Source organism: Meles meles, chromosome 9 (genome assembly GCF_922984935.1).
Source record: "Meles meles chromosome 9, mMelMel3.1 paternal haplotype, whole genome shotgun sequence".
Taxonomy (NCBI): domain Eukaryota; kingdom Metazoa; phylum Chordata; class Mammalia; order Carnivora; family Mustelidae; genus Meles; species Meles meles.
This window is the reverse complement of record NC_060074.1, coordinates 18487168-18504238: the sequence shown is the minus strand read 5'-3', so window position 1 is coordinate 18504238 and position 17071 is coordinate 18487168. Positions and strand designations below refer to the sequence as shown.

Genomic DNA, 17071 nt, shown 5'->3' with positions numbered 1-17071 from the left:
TTCCCTTTGATCTAGATCTTCTTTGCCCTTGTTTAGCCAGTTCCACTTGAAAAGGGTTCTGCACTTGAGTGTTGCTGGTTCTTACTGCATAGATAATGTTCATCCCTTAGGGTGAAAACGCTGGTCAAGAAGTCCAGAGAGCTGGGCAAAATTAGGTGTTTATTTTGGAAAGTTATATCTCTAGTAATTCATCTCTGTCCTAGCTTCTCTTCTCCATTTTTTTGCTCATCAAGTCATCAACTAAATGTGTACTTACTACACCAGGCCACATTGAAATTTCGATTGAGATCTGTCCCAAAACATGTGCCGTTATTATGGGATGAACGGGATTTCCTCCAAAGCCGATCCTGCAACAGAGGAACAGAGAAATGCTGCTGTTCTAGGGTCTTATAAATCACAGTGTTGGTGATAAGTGGGTGGCTCTGGAACATAAAAAAATAGTCCATAGGATTGTCTGGGAAAACTTGCCTTTAACATAACAAAGCTCGTGTGTATATTTTTTAGTCTCACAGATGGACTAGCAGCACCCCAAAACAGGAACATCTGTCCAACCCCAGTGTACCTACATGTACACCATCAAATTGGAGGGAGTATGGCCTTTTCCTCATGAGCAGATAAGCAGTGCATGGTGGACGTGATCTGCTTAATCAGGGGAAGCTTCAGAGAGTCATTTTTTATGTCCAAGTGATATAGGATGAAAGGTAAATAGCTTGGCAGATGGAAAGAGGCCGTTCCAGGTGTATCAGTGATGGTCTCTGCACATTTCTGGAAGCAGAAGACTGATGAGTGGAGATGAGCATAAAGACAAGTTTCTCCAGACAAGCTTGGAGGGAAGAATTTGATTCATACCTGAGCCAAAGGTTGCTGCAGGAGAAGGGTTCCCAGAAAGAACTTTTGGGAGAGCAAAAAGGAAAAGGGAGGAATGGATACTCTCTAGAAACAGGGGTTCTTGTTTGTGGAGTGATCTGTTTTCAAGACACTTTTAAAGAGGAAATTTTCTTTTTTTTTTTTTCTTAAGATTTTTTTGTTTGTTTATTTGAGAGATAGAAAGAGAGCAAGCATTAGTGGGGGAGGGACGGGGCAGGGGCGGGAGGGGGAGAACCAGGCAGTCCGTATTTTAACAAGCCCCCTCCCCACACCCAGGTGATTCTACTGCAAAATAAAGCTTGAGAACCACTACCATAACAAATTGGACAGCTGAGGAGAAGCAGGCAACCCTCTGAGCAGGGAGCCAGACGCACAGGGCTCTATCCCAGGACCTTGGGATCATGACCTGAGCCAAAGGCAGATACTTAAACCACTGAGCCACCCAGGTAAACCAAGAGACAGTTTCCTATTAACTAAAAAACTTCAGAGATGTTTTCCCCCTGTATAAATGATCACAGTGGAAAATGAAAGTTGGGTTGGAATTTATACACCATTTGTGCCCCCTCATGCTTCAAAACTGGGTGGTTACAGGGTAGTATATGAATTTTATACCAATCTGAGAGGCAGTCCACAAACTTGAAGGAAGTAGACTTGGAGAAAAGTTAAGGCTGGCTGCAAAACTGGGAATATGTCAAAAACAAACATAAAAACATGTGCTGGATTCCAACTCTAACAGGGCCTCCACTTTCTCCATCCTAAACCTGATGTAGATTTTTGGCTTAACAATACTAGTTGACTTTTATTCCAAATGGGGTTTCTTTCTTTCCATGGCCACAGATCATTTCTGTTTCTACAATGACGAAGGTCAGAAAAATGAACCCGAGTCAAGATCTAGTTCACGGACTATCCCACAACCACACTTGATGTACTCACTGTTGTCCAAGTATAGATATAACCATCGATGTTAAGAACGGGAAGCACATAAAAGTCCAGGTTTCTAAGGAGTCTTCCTATCTTTGGGTTGTCTTTATAGTTTTGAAGAATCTGGAAATTTAAGAGAGAAACATTTTAAATGCTCCTGAGGAGAGGTCTTTTTTCAATTTTCTAATAATTTCAACATAATTATAAGAGGTGATTGCACATGGAACATTTACCTTCTTGCCCTCCAATCCTGCCTCAGCTGTCCAAAATGCAAATTCTGGTTCTCCTCCCCGCCCCCGCCCCTGCCCCAATTCACTGGGTCTAATGTGGTGGGTGAGGTGAAGCCCCAGAATTTACATTTCTTTCTTTTTTTTTTTTTTTTAAAGATTTTATTTATTTATTTGACAGAGAGAGATCACAAGTAGATAGAGAGGCAGGCGGAGGGGGGGGGGAAGCAGGCTCCCTGCCGAGCAGAGAGCCCAATGCGGGACTCGATCCCAGGACCCCGAGATCATGACCTGAGCTGAAGGCAGGGGCTTAACCCACTGAGCTACCCAGGTGCCCCCAGAATTTGCATTTCTAACAAGTTCCCTGTTACGGCATTGCTATTGGTCTAGGAACCACACTTTGAGAACTGCTCTTTGTGGGTTTCTTTTTGTTGTGGTTTCTGAAAAGACTAACACAAAAAGCATCTTATAGGGTATAGCTAATACATAACAATTCACTGAGCTAGGTATTTTCCACATGCTAAGTCTCCTCATCTACACTACAGACCCTCTAAAGCGGCCATTCCAAGCTCCTTCTGCAGGTGAAAAACTAGGGGTCCTGGAGTTAGAAAATTTGCCCAAGACTCTCTGAAAAACACAGCACCAGGCTTTACTCATCTCTGACTTCCATGATGTATTGTCTCCTACACTTGGATATGTTATTTACCTTCTAGTACAAATTATTGTGGATACACTAAAAAGAGATCATAATACCTAACTCAGCTTTCAGTGAAGCTACTTATAAATTCCATTTCCCTTGGGGTGAAGGAATAACTCAGTAGAGAGCTGCATTGCCTACCTGAGAAAAAGAGTGCTTTCTAAATAGCTAAGATTTGACAGGTATTTTGTTGGGCAGTTAACCATTATAACCATTATAAGCTAAGGACACTTACTTCTTTCACAAACCATTGGCAAAAAGCTGGGGCAATCCATTCCCTGGCATGAATTCCACAGTCCATCCAAATGATCTTCTTGTGGTTAGTGGATGGTTCGCTGATCTGGAGGAGACATCCGTGCTCTATTACCAAATAATTGCTTATAATCATAAACTGCTGTTTAAAGTTTTCAGTTTTTTTATTCCCCTACAGATCCTTTCTTCCTCCACTCTGTGATTCCAAGAATGAGGCAGGGATGGTGGGAGACACAAACTTCACTATCCACTCCCGGTCAACTCAATCTTTCCTTTCTCCCTGTGCCATTCTTGTGCAGCAGTTCAGCCTCTCTCCAGTGAGAAAGACCCACTCCTCTTTCACCCTGGCAAGTATGGATTCTCTTTGATGGGTAAAAGGTCGTGAACACTTCCAAGTTTGTCACAGTCACATCCGTTTTGAATGTAAATGACCTGGACTCCAGCCATTCATTGAAAGCCAATGGAAGCTGGGCTGATGAAGGCTCTACCCATTTATCAGTGAGAAATTCACAAATTGGGAGAAAGACAAGACTGGATCCATCACATTCAAGGAGATTTTTCCTTAGAGCCTGATCCATTTTCCTAATCCAGTCAGCATATTTCCTAATCCACCTTTTACCTTCATTCCCTCTTATGATTACCCTTTTTATAAGTATGTGTATTTGATTGTATATCTACCTTTATTACTTCCTTATTATATACCAATTCTACTCTTCCTTATTATATACCAATTCTACTCTTTAAAATATGCCTCTAGTCAGAGGATGTTTAGATATCTCTTTTGGCTGGCTCAGCTCCGAGTTTGATGGCCTATTGAAAATTAGGTAGGTAGGCACCCCATGCTTAACATATTAGACAATCATTCACTCAACTCCTGGGTAAATTCGATTTCAGAGCCAATAGTTGTAGTTCTAGATAACTCTCAAATTTGGGAACATGTTTTGTAAATTAACATGTCCACAATAAGTGGTCAGAGAGCAGTGAACTAAGTAATTAAGGTAATTCCCAGCCTTCTGACTCACCTTTAAATAATACATGGGCCGGGTCTCATAGGTCGTTCCTAGGAAATGTTGTGTCACCACTCCAGTGTACTTCTCAGTTATCTGGACCATCCACTGATAGATCTGAAAGAGCCAGGAAGGACTGTGGCTATCAATAAGAAAATCGTTTGCTTGCCTCTAATTAAGATAACTGCTTCTCTCATTAAGATACTGAACTCTGGACTATTTGCTCTACATTGCGACTGTGTGCTAAACAAAGTACAGGACTAAACCAATGAACTGTGCTCACCTCCTCCCATTTTCTGTTGAACTTTACAAATAAGTTATTTAGCATTAATAGTTTCAATAATCCACTGATAACACTTCAGAAACATCATATCCTTCAAATGGCCACACACCTCTGGACTTGGACCCAATAATGGGTACCCAATCATGCCAGCAGTTTCAGGTCAGGCTGATTTGGGTGGATCCTTTTGGATCCCAACAGTATCCTTTGCTAATGCCTGTGGATCCAAGATTAGAGAAGAGTTGGATACGCCCTTCATAGAACATGCCAATAGAAGTTTCTAAATCAATCCCAAATTAGTCATTTTGATTCATTTGAGGAGACCTGAATCGATGTTGAGTTAATTAAAAGTCTTACACCATGCTTGGAAAGGAAGAGTCTTATACCTTCGCCTGGAAGTCTATAATGTGGGGTTCTGTAATGACGAACGGACTGAGGGAATTCATAAACATAAGATAGTCATCAACACGTGACAGGATAGTCCCACACTTAGTTTCGGTATAGTTGAAATAGCCATACAATAGGTTATGGTAAATAACCATAATTGACTTGAGATAATAAATATTCTATTTGAAAATTATAGTATCTCACTTGACATTCATCTTAACAGATAAAGCACATTATTATAACAGTAATAATACGTCAGTGGAGTATTTTTGATTCAGTTCTGTCAAAGGAGGAGAACGACAACTTCTCACATGGGTGTTGTGCATGCTTCTTGATGGGCTGACTCAGATGAAGGTGTCAAAAGCCCTGGGAAAGCTATAAACAGCTGGGCAACAGTAGCAATTATTTATCTGTTGTTTACTTAGAAGTAGTGTAGTGTATTCTATTTACGGTCACAGAAAAGCTGCAAGATCAGTACTGACTTCCTGTTTCACAGGTGAGGAAACCAAAGACCAAAGAGGTTAAGTGTCTTGGTCAGGGTCACAGGGCAAGTGGTCAAGCCAGGTGTGATCTATCTCCCATACCAGAGCTTAAGCTTTCCATGGGCCTTCCTGGATCTTGTTCAAATTTTTAGAATCTTTAGCACTTGGGGGTGATAGCTACAAAAGAATGTGTCATTCATTCTTTCATTCTTTAAAAAATTTATGGAAAATAATAATATACTCCCAAATGCTGAGAGAATAAACGGTAAACCTATTTGGAAAGCCACTTGAACATTTATATAAAAATTTAGATATGCCTATCCTTTAACCCAAAGATTCTATGTTTAGAAATTTATACTTCAAAAAAGCTTTGCATGAAGTCACACACACACCTCAGAAATATACATGTATAGTTGTTAATTTTTTACCATATCCAGTTTCAAAAATAACCAAATTCAACTTAGTAACAATACGAGTATTTCTTTGAAAGAAAATTTCCCCTTTTAAGAACTACTGCCTGGGGCGCCTGGGTGGCTCAGTGGGTTAAAGCCTCTGCCTTTGGCTCAGGTCATGATCCCAGGATCCTGGGACGGAGCCCTGCATCGGGCTCTCTGCTCAGTGGGGAGCCTGCTTCCTCCTCTCTCTCTGCCTGCCTCTCTGCCTAGCTGTGATTTCTCTCTGTCAAATAAATAAATAAATAAACAAACAAACAAACTACCTACTGCCTACATCCTTTGTACCCTACAAGAAATACCACATTTTCAGGTAAATGTCATTGACTCACGAGGCTTCTCCATTCCATGTGCCACAGCCATATACACGTTGGCCTTGCCCTGCTTAAACTGGCTAAAAATCTGACAAACAAGAATAAGGGTTAATTTTAGTCCATGTTCACAGGAGCAAAACTGCCTAGATGGTTCTTTTCCTTTCATTTCAATTTATTTGCCTTTTTATTTCATATGAAAGGATTTATATCTTCAATGATGGTGACCAAAAGATGATTTTTTACAATCCCTTGAACTCAGTGCACAGGCAAATCTCTACCTCATATTTTGAGATTCTCTAACCTCTGGATATTAACAGTGAACCATCCCTTGCCCATCCTAAAGTAGGCTGTGGCCACCACCAAACTCCATGTGTCCTTGCTCACCTCTTCCATGGGGTGATATTTGGTATAGGAATAGGTGTCCAGGCTCCTCCATGGGCTCACTGTCTCTTCCAAAACCCCTCGTCTGGGTTGTGCTAGGGATCTGCAGAAGAAAGTCAGACTCAAATCAGTGAAGAAACTAGAATACAATGAGGATTGGAAAGCTGATGAAAAGGTGGTAGAAAGCACTGTGAACAGGCTTTGGAGGAGAAAAGCCAGTGTTAAGAGTCTTCTCTTTGTGACTTACTGACTGTGAGAACCGGGGCAATAATTGCATCCCTCCAAATGGTAGTTTCTTCATCAACAGAGTGAGGTGAGGACAGCCATTCCTATCTTGCAAGGAAGCTGGGTAATTCAGTAAGATGTGGTAGATAAACATACATTTAAATTTGTAAAAGAAATAATAGCTAAGACTTATTGAACTGAAATGTGTTACAAGACACTCACACAATTTTAAATATCATTTACTTCTCTTGAAAACTCTGAGATAGGTGCTCTTACTATCCCCATTATAGAGATGAAGAAATCGGGTCACAGGGAAAATGTTATTGGGATTGACAATAACGGACAATAATCGACAACCTGATTGACGAGACTGCAATATTTTAAAAATTATTTTTAAAAACATTATTGAAGTATGAATACATATAACATTGTATGTTAAACAATGTTATATCAGTTACAGATATACAATACAGATTCAACAATGCTGTGCATTTTTTAGTGCTCATGATGACAAGTGTACTTTCAATTCCTTTTATCTACTTGACACATCTCCCCTTTCACTATTCAAATAGATCACTTTGTTCTTTGTAATTAAGTCTGTTTTTGTGTTTGTCTCTTTTTTTCTTTGTTCATTTGGTTTATTTCTTAAACTCTGCGTATGAGTGAAATCTCATGGTATTTATCTTTCTCTGTCTGATCTATTTCACTTTACATTATACCCTCTAAGTCCATTCATGTTGTTGCAAATCGCAAGATCCCATTCTTTATTGTGGCTGGGTAATATTCTATATGTATATATATAGAGAGAATATATATAGAGAGAATATTCTTCTACTGTTACTATCCCACACCATGGTCAAACATTTGTTAGATTCAATGAGCTGACATTGACAGACACATCTTTATTTCCCAAGGTCCAAACTTTACATTAGGATTCACTCTTGGTGTTGCACATTCTATGGATTTAAACAAATGTATAATGATATTTATCCACCATTGTAGTATCATAGAGCACAGTCTCACTGTCCTAAAAATCCTCTATGTTCTTCCTATTTATCCTTGTCCCCACCCAACCACTGGCAACCAATGATATTTTTTTTCTCCATTGTTTTTGCCCTTTCCAGAATGTCATGTAACTGGAATCATACAGTATGTAGCCTTTCAGACTGGCTTCTTTTCTTAGTAACATGCATTTAACTTCTCTCCATGCCTTTTCATGGCTTAATAGCTCATTTCTTTTTAGAGTTGTATATTTCATTATCTGGAAGTACCACAGTTTATTTATCCATTCATTCACTAAAGGGCATCTTTCTTAATTGCTTAATTGCCAATTATAAATAAAGATACTACAAACATCTGTGTGCAGGGCTTTGTGTGGGAATAAGTTGCCAGCCAGTTCATTTGGGTAAAGACCAAGAAACCTGACTACTGGATCATGTGGTAAAAGTATGTTTAGTTTTATAAGAAACTACCTTCCAAGAAACTGTCTTCCCGAGTGGCTGGACCATTCTGTATTCCCACCAGCAATGCATGAGAGTTCCTGTTGCTCCACTGCCTTACCAGAATTTGGTGTTGTCACTGTTTGGGATTTGGGCCATTTAATACAGTATAGTGGTGTCTCATTGTTTTCACTTGCAGTTCCCTAATAACATATGATGTTGAACATCTTTTTGCAAGCATACTTGCCATTGGCATATCTTTGTTGGTGAGGTGTATGTTTTGGCAGTTTTCCCATTTTTGACTCAAGTTGTTTGTTTTCTTATTATTGAATTTTAAGAGTTCTTTGTTTATTTGAAACAACAGTCCTTCATCAGATGCATCTTTTGCAAATATTTTCTCCCAGTTTTTGGCTTGTCATCTCATTCTCTTGATATCATCTTTTGCAGAGCAGAAGTTTTTAATTTTAATGAAATCCAAGCTATTAATTATTCCTTTTGTGGATTGCATTTGTGGTGTTATATTTAAAAATCATTGCCATATCCAAGGTTATCTAGGTTTTCTCCTATATTATCATTTTATTTCATTTTATTTTCAGTGTTCCAAAATTCATTGTTTATGCACCCCACTCAGTGCTCCATGCAATATATGGCCTCTTTAATTCCCACCACAAGGCTAACCCATTCCCCTACTCCCCTCCCCTCCATAACTCTCAGTTTGTTTCTCAGAGTCCACAGTGTCTCGCGATTTGTCTCCCCCTCCAATTTCCGCAACTCACTTCTCTTCTCCAACTCTCAATGTCCTCCATGTTATTCCTTATGCTCCACAAGTAAAGGAAACCATATGATAATTGACTCCTCTGTTTGACTTATCTCACTCAGCATCGTCTCTTCCAGTCCTGTCCATGTTGATACAAAAGTTGGGTATTCATCTTTTCTGATGGAGGCATAGTACTACTCCATTGTACATATGGACCATATCTTCTTTATCCATTCATCTGTTGAAGGGCATCTTGGTTCTTTCCACAGTTTGGCAACTGTGGCCATTGCTTCTATGAACATTGGGGTACAGATGGTCCTTCTTATCATCACATCTGTACCTTTGGGGCAAATACCCAGTAGTGGAATTGCATGGTCATAAGGTAGCTCTATTTTTAATATCTTAAGGAATCTCCACACTGTTTTCCAAAGTGGCTGCACCAACTTGCATTCCCACCATCAGTGTAAGAGGGTTCCCCTTTCTCCACATCCTCTCCAACACATGTTGTTTCCTGTCTGTTTAATTTTGGCCATTCTAACTGGTGTAAGGTGGTATCTCAATGTGGTTTTGATTTGAATCTCCCTGCTGGCTAATGATGATGAACATTTTTTCATGTGTCTGTTAGCCATCTGTATGTCTTCTTTGGAGAAGTGTCTGTTCATGTCTTCTGCCCATTTTTTGACGTGATTATCTGTTTTGTGTGTGTTGAGTTTGAGGGCTTCTTTATAGATTTTGGATATCAGCCCTTTGTCAGTAGTGTCATTTGTGAGTATCTTCTCCCATTCTGTGGGTTGCCTCTTTGTTTTGTTGACTGTTTCCTTTGCTGTGCAGAAGTTTTTGATCTTGATGAAGTCCCAAAAATTCATTTTTGCTTTTGTTTCCTTTGCCTTTGGAGACATTATCTTAAAAGAAGTTGCTGTGCCCGATGTCAAAGAGATTACTGCTTATGTTCTCCTCTAGGATTTTGATAGATTCCTGCCTTACATTGAGGTCTTTTATCCATTTGGAGTTTATCTTTGTGTATGTTGTAAGAGAATGGTCAAGTTTCATTCTTCTATACATAGCTGTCTAATTTTCCCAGCACCATTTATTGAAGAGACTGTCTTTTTTCCACTGTATATTTTTTCCTGCTTTGTCAAAGATTATTTGACCAGAGTTGAGGGTCCATATCTGGGCTCTCTACTCTGTTTCACTGGTCTATGTGTCTGTTTTGTGCCAGTACCATGCTGTCTTGGTAATCACAGCATTGGACCTGACAGATTCCCTGGAAAATTCTACCAAACACTCAAAAAAGAAATAATACCTATTCACCTGAAGCTGTTTCAAAAAATAGAAACAGAAGGAAAACTTCCAGACTCTTTTTATGAAGCCAGAATTACCCTGATCCCCAAACCAGGCAAAGACCCCACCAAAAAAGAGAATTTCAGACCAATATCCCTGATGAATATGAATGCTAAGATTCTCAACAAGATCCTAATAGGGTCCAACAGTTCATTAAAAAGATTATCCACCATGACCAGGTGGGATTTAACCACGGTATGCAAGAGAGGTTCAACATTTACAAATCAATCAATGTGACAGAACAAATCAATAAGAGAAGAGAGAAGAATCACATGGTCCTCTCAATTGATGCAGAAAAAGCATTTGGCAAGATACAGCATCTGTTCCTGATTAAAACTCTTCAAAGTATAGGGATAGAGGGAATATTCCTCAACTTCATAAAATCTATGAAAAATCCACAGCGAATATCATCCTCAATGGGGCAAAGCTGACCGCCTTCCCTTTGAGATCAGGGGCAAGACAAGGATGTCCACTCTCACCACTGGTATTCAACATAGTACTAGAAGTCCTAGCAACAGCAATCAGACAACAAAAAGAAATAAAATATATTCAAATTAGCAACAAAGAAGTCAAACTCACTCTCTTCACAGATGACATGATACTTTACATTGAAAACCCAAAAGACTCCACCCCCAAACTACTAGAACCCATACAGCAATTCAGTAATATGGCAGGATACAAAATCAATGTACAGAAATCAGTTGCTTTCTTATACACGAGCAATGAAAATATAGAAAGGGAAATTAGAGAATCGATTCCATTTACTAAAACACCAAGAAACATAAGATACCTCGGAATAAACCTAACCAAAGAGGTAAAGGATCTGTACTCGAGGAACTACAGAACACTCATGAAAGAAATTGAAGAAGACACAAAAAGATGGAAGAGCAGGGCGCCTGGGTGGCTCAGTGGGTTGAGCCGCTGCCTTCGGCTCAGGTCATGGTCTCAGGGTCCTGGGATCGAGCCCCGCATCGGGCTCTCTGCTCCGCGGGGAGCCTGCTTCCCCCTCTCTCTCTGCCTGCTGCTCTACTTGTGATCTCTCTCTCTCTCTGTCAAATAAATAAATAAATATTAAAAAAAAAAGATGGAAGAGCATTCCATGCTCATGGATCAGAAGAATAAACATTTGTAAAATGTCTATACTGCCTGGAGCAATCTATAGTTTCAATGCCATCCTGATCAAAATTCCACCCCACTTTTCAAGGAGCTGGAACAAACAATCCTAAAATTTGTATGGAACCAGAAGAGACCCCAAATTGCTAAGGAAATGTTGAAAAAGAAAAACAAGGAGCACCTACGTGGCTCAGTGGGTTAAAGCCTCTGCCTTTGGCTCTGGTCATGATCTCAGGGTCCTGGGATCGAGCTCCACGTCAGGCTCTCTGCTCAGCAGGGAACCTGCTTCCCTTCCTCTCTCTCTGCCTGCCTCTCTGCCTACTTATGATCTCTGTCTGTCAAATAAATAAATAAAATCTTAAAAAAAAAAAGAAAAAGAAAAAAAGAAAAAACAAAACTGGGGCATCACATTGCTTTGTTTTCTCCTACATTATCTTCTAAGAGTCTTTTAGTTTTGCATTTTACATTTAGGTCTACAACCCAATTTGAGTTAATTTCTATGAAGGGTATAAGGTCTGTGTCTAGATTCACTTTTTTTTTTTTTTTTGTCATGTGGATGTCCAGTTGTTCTTGTGTCAATTGTTAAAAAGACTATTTTGTTCTATTGTGTTCATTGTTCTTTTGTCAAAATCAATGAATTATATTCATGTGGGTCTATTTCTGGGCGTTCTATTCTGTTCCATTGATCTATTTCTCTCTTCTTTCATCAATACCACATTGTCTTGATTACTGTAGCTTTATAATAAGTCTTGAAGTCAGGTAGTGTCAGTCTACAACTTTGTTCTTCAATATTATGTTGGCTATTCTGAGTCATTTACCTTTCCATATATACTTCAGAACCAGCTTGTCAATATCCACAAAATAACTTGCTAGGATTCTGATTGGGATTGCACTGAATCTATAGATCAAGTTGGGAAGAACTGACCTTTTGACAATATTGAGTCTTCCTATCTATTTATATGGAACATCTCTCCATTTGTTTAGTTCTTTGATGTCTTTCATTAGAGTTTTATAGCTTTTCTCATATAGATCTTGTACATATTTTCTTAGGTTTATACCCAAGTATTTTATTTGGGGGGTTGATAATATAAATGCAATATGTTTTTAATTTAAAGTTTCTCTTGCTCATTGCTGGTAATAGAAAAGCAATTGACTTTTGTACATTAACCTTGTATCCTACAGCCTTGCTATAATTACTTATTAATTTCAGGAGATTTTTTTTTGTCAGTTCTTTCAGATTTTCTACATAGATGGTCATGTCATCAGTGAACATAGACAGTTTTATTTCTTCCTTTCCAATATGTATACCTACTATCTCCATTACTTGTCTGGTGGTATTAGGTTAAACTTCCCGTGAAATGTTCAAAAGCAGTTTGAAGACCAGACCTTGTTTCTGGTCTTAGCAGAAAACTTTCTAATTTTTCACCATTAAGCTGCTCTTTGTGATGTTGGGGAAGTTCCCTTCTACACCTATTACACTGAGTTTTTAATTACAAATGGATGTTGGTATTTGTCAAATGCTTTTGCTGTATCTATTGACTCTGTATCATGTGATTTTCAAATTTTTCCCTATTGATGGGGTGGATTACATGAGTTGATTATCAAATATGAAACCAGCTTTGCACATCTGGGATAAATTTCAGTTGGTGGTTGTGCTGTATAATTATTTTTATGCATTGTTGGATTCAATTTGCTAGTATTTTGTTGTGGGTTTTTATATCTATGTTCATATGAGATATATTGGTCTGTAATTTTGTTTTGTTTTTTTCATATTTTTTCCCTGATTTTGGTATTAGGATAATGGTAACCTCATAGAATAAGTCAGGAAATATTCCTTCTGTTTCCATCTTCTGATAGAGATTGTAGAGAAATAGTGTAATTTCTTCTTTAAGTGTTTGATAGAATTCATCAAAGACCCCATCTGGGCCTGATGTTTTCTTTTTTGGAAAGTTTAGTTATTAATTCAGTTTCTTTAATAGATATAGGTCTATTCAGATTGTCTACTTATTGTTTATCTTTTGACAGTTTATTTTATTTATCTATTTATTTATTTCGAGTGGAGGGAAGGGGTAGAGGGAGAGGGAGAGAGAAACCTAAGCAGACTCTGCACTGAGTGTGGAGATCTCACAACCCTGAGATAGACCTGAGCCCAAACCAAGAGGTGGACATTCAACTGACTATGTCACCCAGGTGCCCCGACAAACAGTTCAAAAAAACTATTCAGGGGCACCTGAGTGGCTCAGTGGGTTAAGCCACTGCCTTCAGCTCAGGTTATGATCTCAGGGTCCTGGGATCGAGCCCCACATTGGGTTCTCCACTCAGCGGGGAGCCTGCATCCCCCCACCCTCTGCTTGCCTCTCTACTTGTGATCTCTCTCTCTCTCTATCAAATAAATAAATAAAACCTTTAAAAAAAAAACTATTCAGTTCCTCTCCTCTATAGCAGATATTGTGCCGATACTTAAGAGAACACTTTATTGCACATTATATAATTTATTCTCATTACGACGTGTGAAGTGTCATCATCCATATTTTATAAATAAGGAAACTGAGGCCAAGAGCAATTAAGTAAGTTGCAAATAGTCACAGAGTCAGTAAGTCACACAGTGCGTACCCTCTCTGTAAGCCGCACGTTCGATGAATGTTTTAGTCTCCTAGCTAAAAGCCTTTATTTAGGCAAGAAACAGGATTATATTCTCATTATGATCACATACTAGCTGATAATTCATTTACCCAACAAATATGTATGGAGTGATTACTGTGTTAATAGCAGTAGGATCTGAGCCTTTGAGAAGCTGGAGTGTGAACTTCTGGATAGTGATCTCGCGTTGCAAGGATATATGTCAGAGATTGAATTAGTTAATGTTTCAATGACTTTTTGTGTGTGTGTGTGTGAGTGTATATTTATTTTTTTTAATTTTTATTTTTTAATTTCTTTTCAGTGTTCCAGAATTCATTGCTTATGTACCACACCCAGTGCTCCATGCAATACATGCCCTCCTTAATACACACCACCAGCCTCACCCAACCTCTCCCCCCACCCCTCCAAAGCCTTCAGATTGTTCTCAGTGTCCACAGTCTCTCATGGTTCATCTCCCCCTCCAATTTTCCCCAACTCCCTTCAATGACTTTTATCTATTTTCTCATTTTTCTCCATGAACATTTGTGGTATTATATCTGCTCTTTCCCTAAAACTTCATTTCCTTATCTGTAAAATGGGAATAACAATACCTTCCCAAAAGTTTCTTATAAAGATTAATAAATTTGATAAGTTTAATAAATAAATTTAATAAATTAAATGTAATCCATGTTACAGTGAGCACAACTCTTGACACCTAGTTAATGCTTGCTAGTAGTTAATACACTAGTTAATACACTAGTAATACACTAGTTAATACACTAGTAGTTCAAAACAAAGCAAAGCAAAACGCTATTTAGGTGCAATAGTTTTAAAAATGAAAATTGTATGGAGAATAATTTATCCACCTACCTGGTATTGTCTTTAAACAATACCAAACCATAAAATATTTTGATAGAATTAATTAAAACTCAAGTTCCATTCATAGTTACATAACTCCAGTAACTGGATTGACTAAATTTTAATTTTTTAATCTGGTTCATTTAGCACCATATACCACAATTACCCACTGTGATAGAAATCATTTTCCCTACACAATTCTATGACTTTAAACTTGGAACTGCATTTATTATTATTTTTAATTTTTCCTAATATATATAAGAATAACTAATATTAATAAGAATTGTTATTCTCAATGAGTTCTTTACCCTCAAAACTGTAAATGTTTTATTACACTGTTGAATGAATTTTACCTTATTTACCTTGTTCAAATGAAAATCTCATGAGATAGGATTGCCTAAATAATCAGTTAAAATAATGAAAATGCATTTTAGAAGGAGATTAAAAGAAGCAAATGTAATTAAAATTATAATAGCTGAGGAGCAATATGATTCTCCATGTTATTCAGGGATTTGTTTCTAATACTTACCATTCATTTGATTTTTTTGTTAAATAAGCAAGAGTGCTTCGTTCAGAGTGAGCAATTCTAATATAAAATATATATACTGGTAGAAGCAATACATTGAAGCTGACTGACAAAACACATTATCATTTATAAAGAAAATATGTACAACCATTGGTGTTTTTCAATTAATAAAAATTCAATCTACACATAAATTTTCAGAAGCACAGTTAATGTCTTTATCAAATAATCAGAAGACATATGTATTTTATGATACCAGTTAACCTTTATTGAGCACTATGTACTAGGCACTGATAAAAGCATTTATATTATCATCTTATTTAACCATTCAGCAACCCAAGAAGTTAGTACTCTTGGTACTGTATAAAAAATCAGTAATAGATAATAGCAGTAGAAAAGTAGCTTTCTTTCTTACAGACCTTAAAATCCACTTAATGGACTAGAAACAAATACATGAAAAGCAAAATAATTCAGCCATTAAATAATAAGGCATGAAGTCTGATAAGAAAATTGCCTGACTGACTACTAATTAAATGGTACACTAAGTGTATTGACGACAAGGGATGGAGAATTCCTAACTCAAGCATAGTCAGTGATAACGACCAGTGTTGTCCTAGTAATTATGCATGCCAGCACTGTTCAAAGAACTTGATATATATACACTTATTTAACCCTGACAAAAAACCTTATGGTAAATTATCCCAGGTTGTTGATTTGTTCTCAAGATTTTGCTACATAGGCTAAATTACGCTTTTATTATACCCCAGAGAATCAGCATAAAATATTTATTAGCCCATTTAAAAAACTGTCTGGTTTTGATTCAGACTATGAAGAAAGCAAAATAAGTATCAGCATTATAAAGAAACTAGAAAATAATTTCAGTACTTTTTCAGAAAGGAGAGAGGACAGGGTGCCTGGATGGCTCAGTGGGTTAAGCCTCTGGCTTCAGCTCAGGTCATGATCCCAGTGACCTTTTCAGCAGGGAGCCTGCTTCCCCCCGCCCAACGCCCCACCCTCTGCCTACCTCTCTGCCTACTTGTGATCTCTCTCTCGCTCTGTCAAATAATAAATAAAATCTTAAAAAAGAAAGAAAGAATTTAAAAAAAAAGGAAAGAGGAGAAGAAATGAAGCAACTGAGAGGGATGTCTTTTCAGCCCTCACTTCATCCGTCCTCGCCCTGGCTATCCTGCCCATCCAGTCCGGTCCAGAAATGAGATCATCAGAGAGGCTTTCATAACACTTTTGGGACAGAGATGGTGACTTTCAGAGTGACCCTGTTCCATCCTTCATACGGTTCAGCAAATGTTTGGGTCTTTATTTATCATAGTTATCATAGTTTTCTACTTAATGGGGAAAGTGAGTACACACAAAGCCGGGCTGGTCCCAGTGAATTCCTGTTTCAGTAGGGTTGGTATTCCCTGGCAGTTCCATAATATAGAATGTAAGAAATTAAAGGTAACTGGATACCATCAAGAACCAACATTTGGTTTTCCCCCAGCTAATGTCTGCCAAATGTGTGAGTATCTTGTTGCCTAGGCCCAGTCAACACTGAAAGACTAGGACAATGTAATATGCCAAAAAAAAGAAAAAGAACAAGAAGAAGGTGGGGGGGGGCGGGAAGAAGAGGAGAGGGAGGAGAGGGAGAAGAACTGTATGGTATCTGAGTGAAAACCTCTGTTCTTAAGAAAGTTTGTCATTTTTACATGAGATTAAACACAATACTTAAACCTCAGAAACCCAAGTACTTAGTTCAAGCAATGTTGAAACCATATACTTAGAAAAGGCAATTCCTTGTTTCTAGGCAATTTCTTGGGTAATGCATAATGCATGTAGAGAGGGAGGAAAAGCTGGATAATCCCCCAAATTATCACCAGTCTCATCTCACCAATCAAACGAAAAGATTATTGTACTTTGTGTATTCTTTTTGAA

The 17071-nt window shown here is 38.1% G+C and overlaps 1 protein-coding gene across 2 annotated transcripts in view; it reads right to left on the bottom strand.

The window, feature by feature from the left end:
• Positions 1–17071, bottom strand: part of CPO (carboxypeptidase O) — a 51265-nt gene that overhangs the window by 8110 nt on the left and 26084 nt on the right. For both annotated transcript variants that reach the window (XM_046018112.1, XM_046018111.1), the window contains 5 exons: positions 6271–6370; positions 3987–4088; positions 2948–3052; positions 1801–1911; positions 257–347 (listed from right to left, as the gene is read on the bottom strand). In XM_046018112.1, the coding sequence (XP_045874068.1) occupies positions 257–347; positions 1801–1911; positions 2948–3052; positions 3987–4088; positions 6271–6370 (509 nt within the window). The remainder of the gene's footprint in view (positions 1–256; positions 348–1800; positions 1912–2947; positions 3053–3986; positions 4089–6270; positions 6371–17071) is intronic.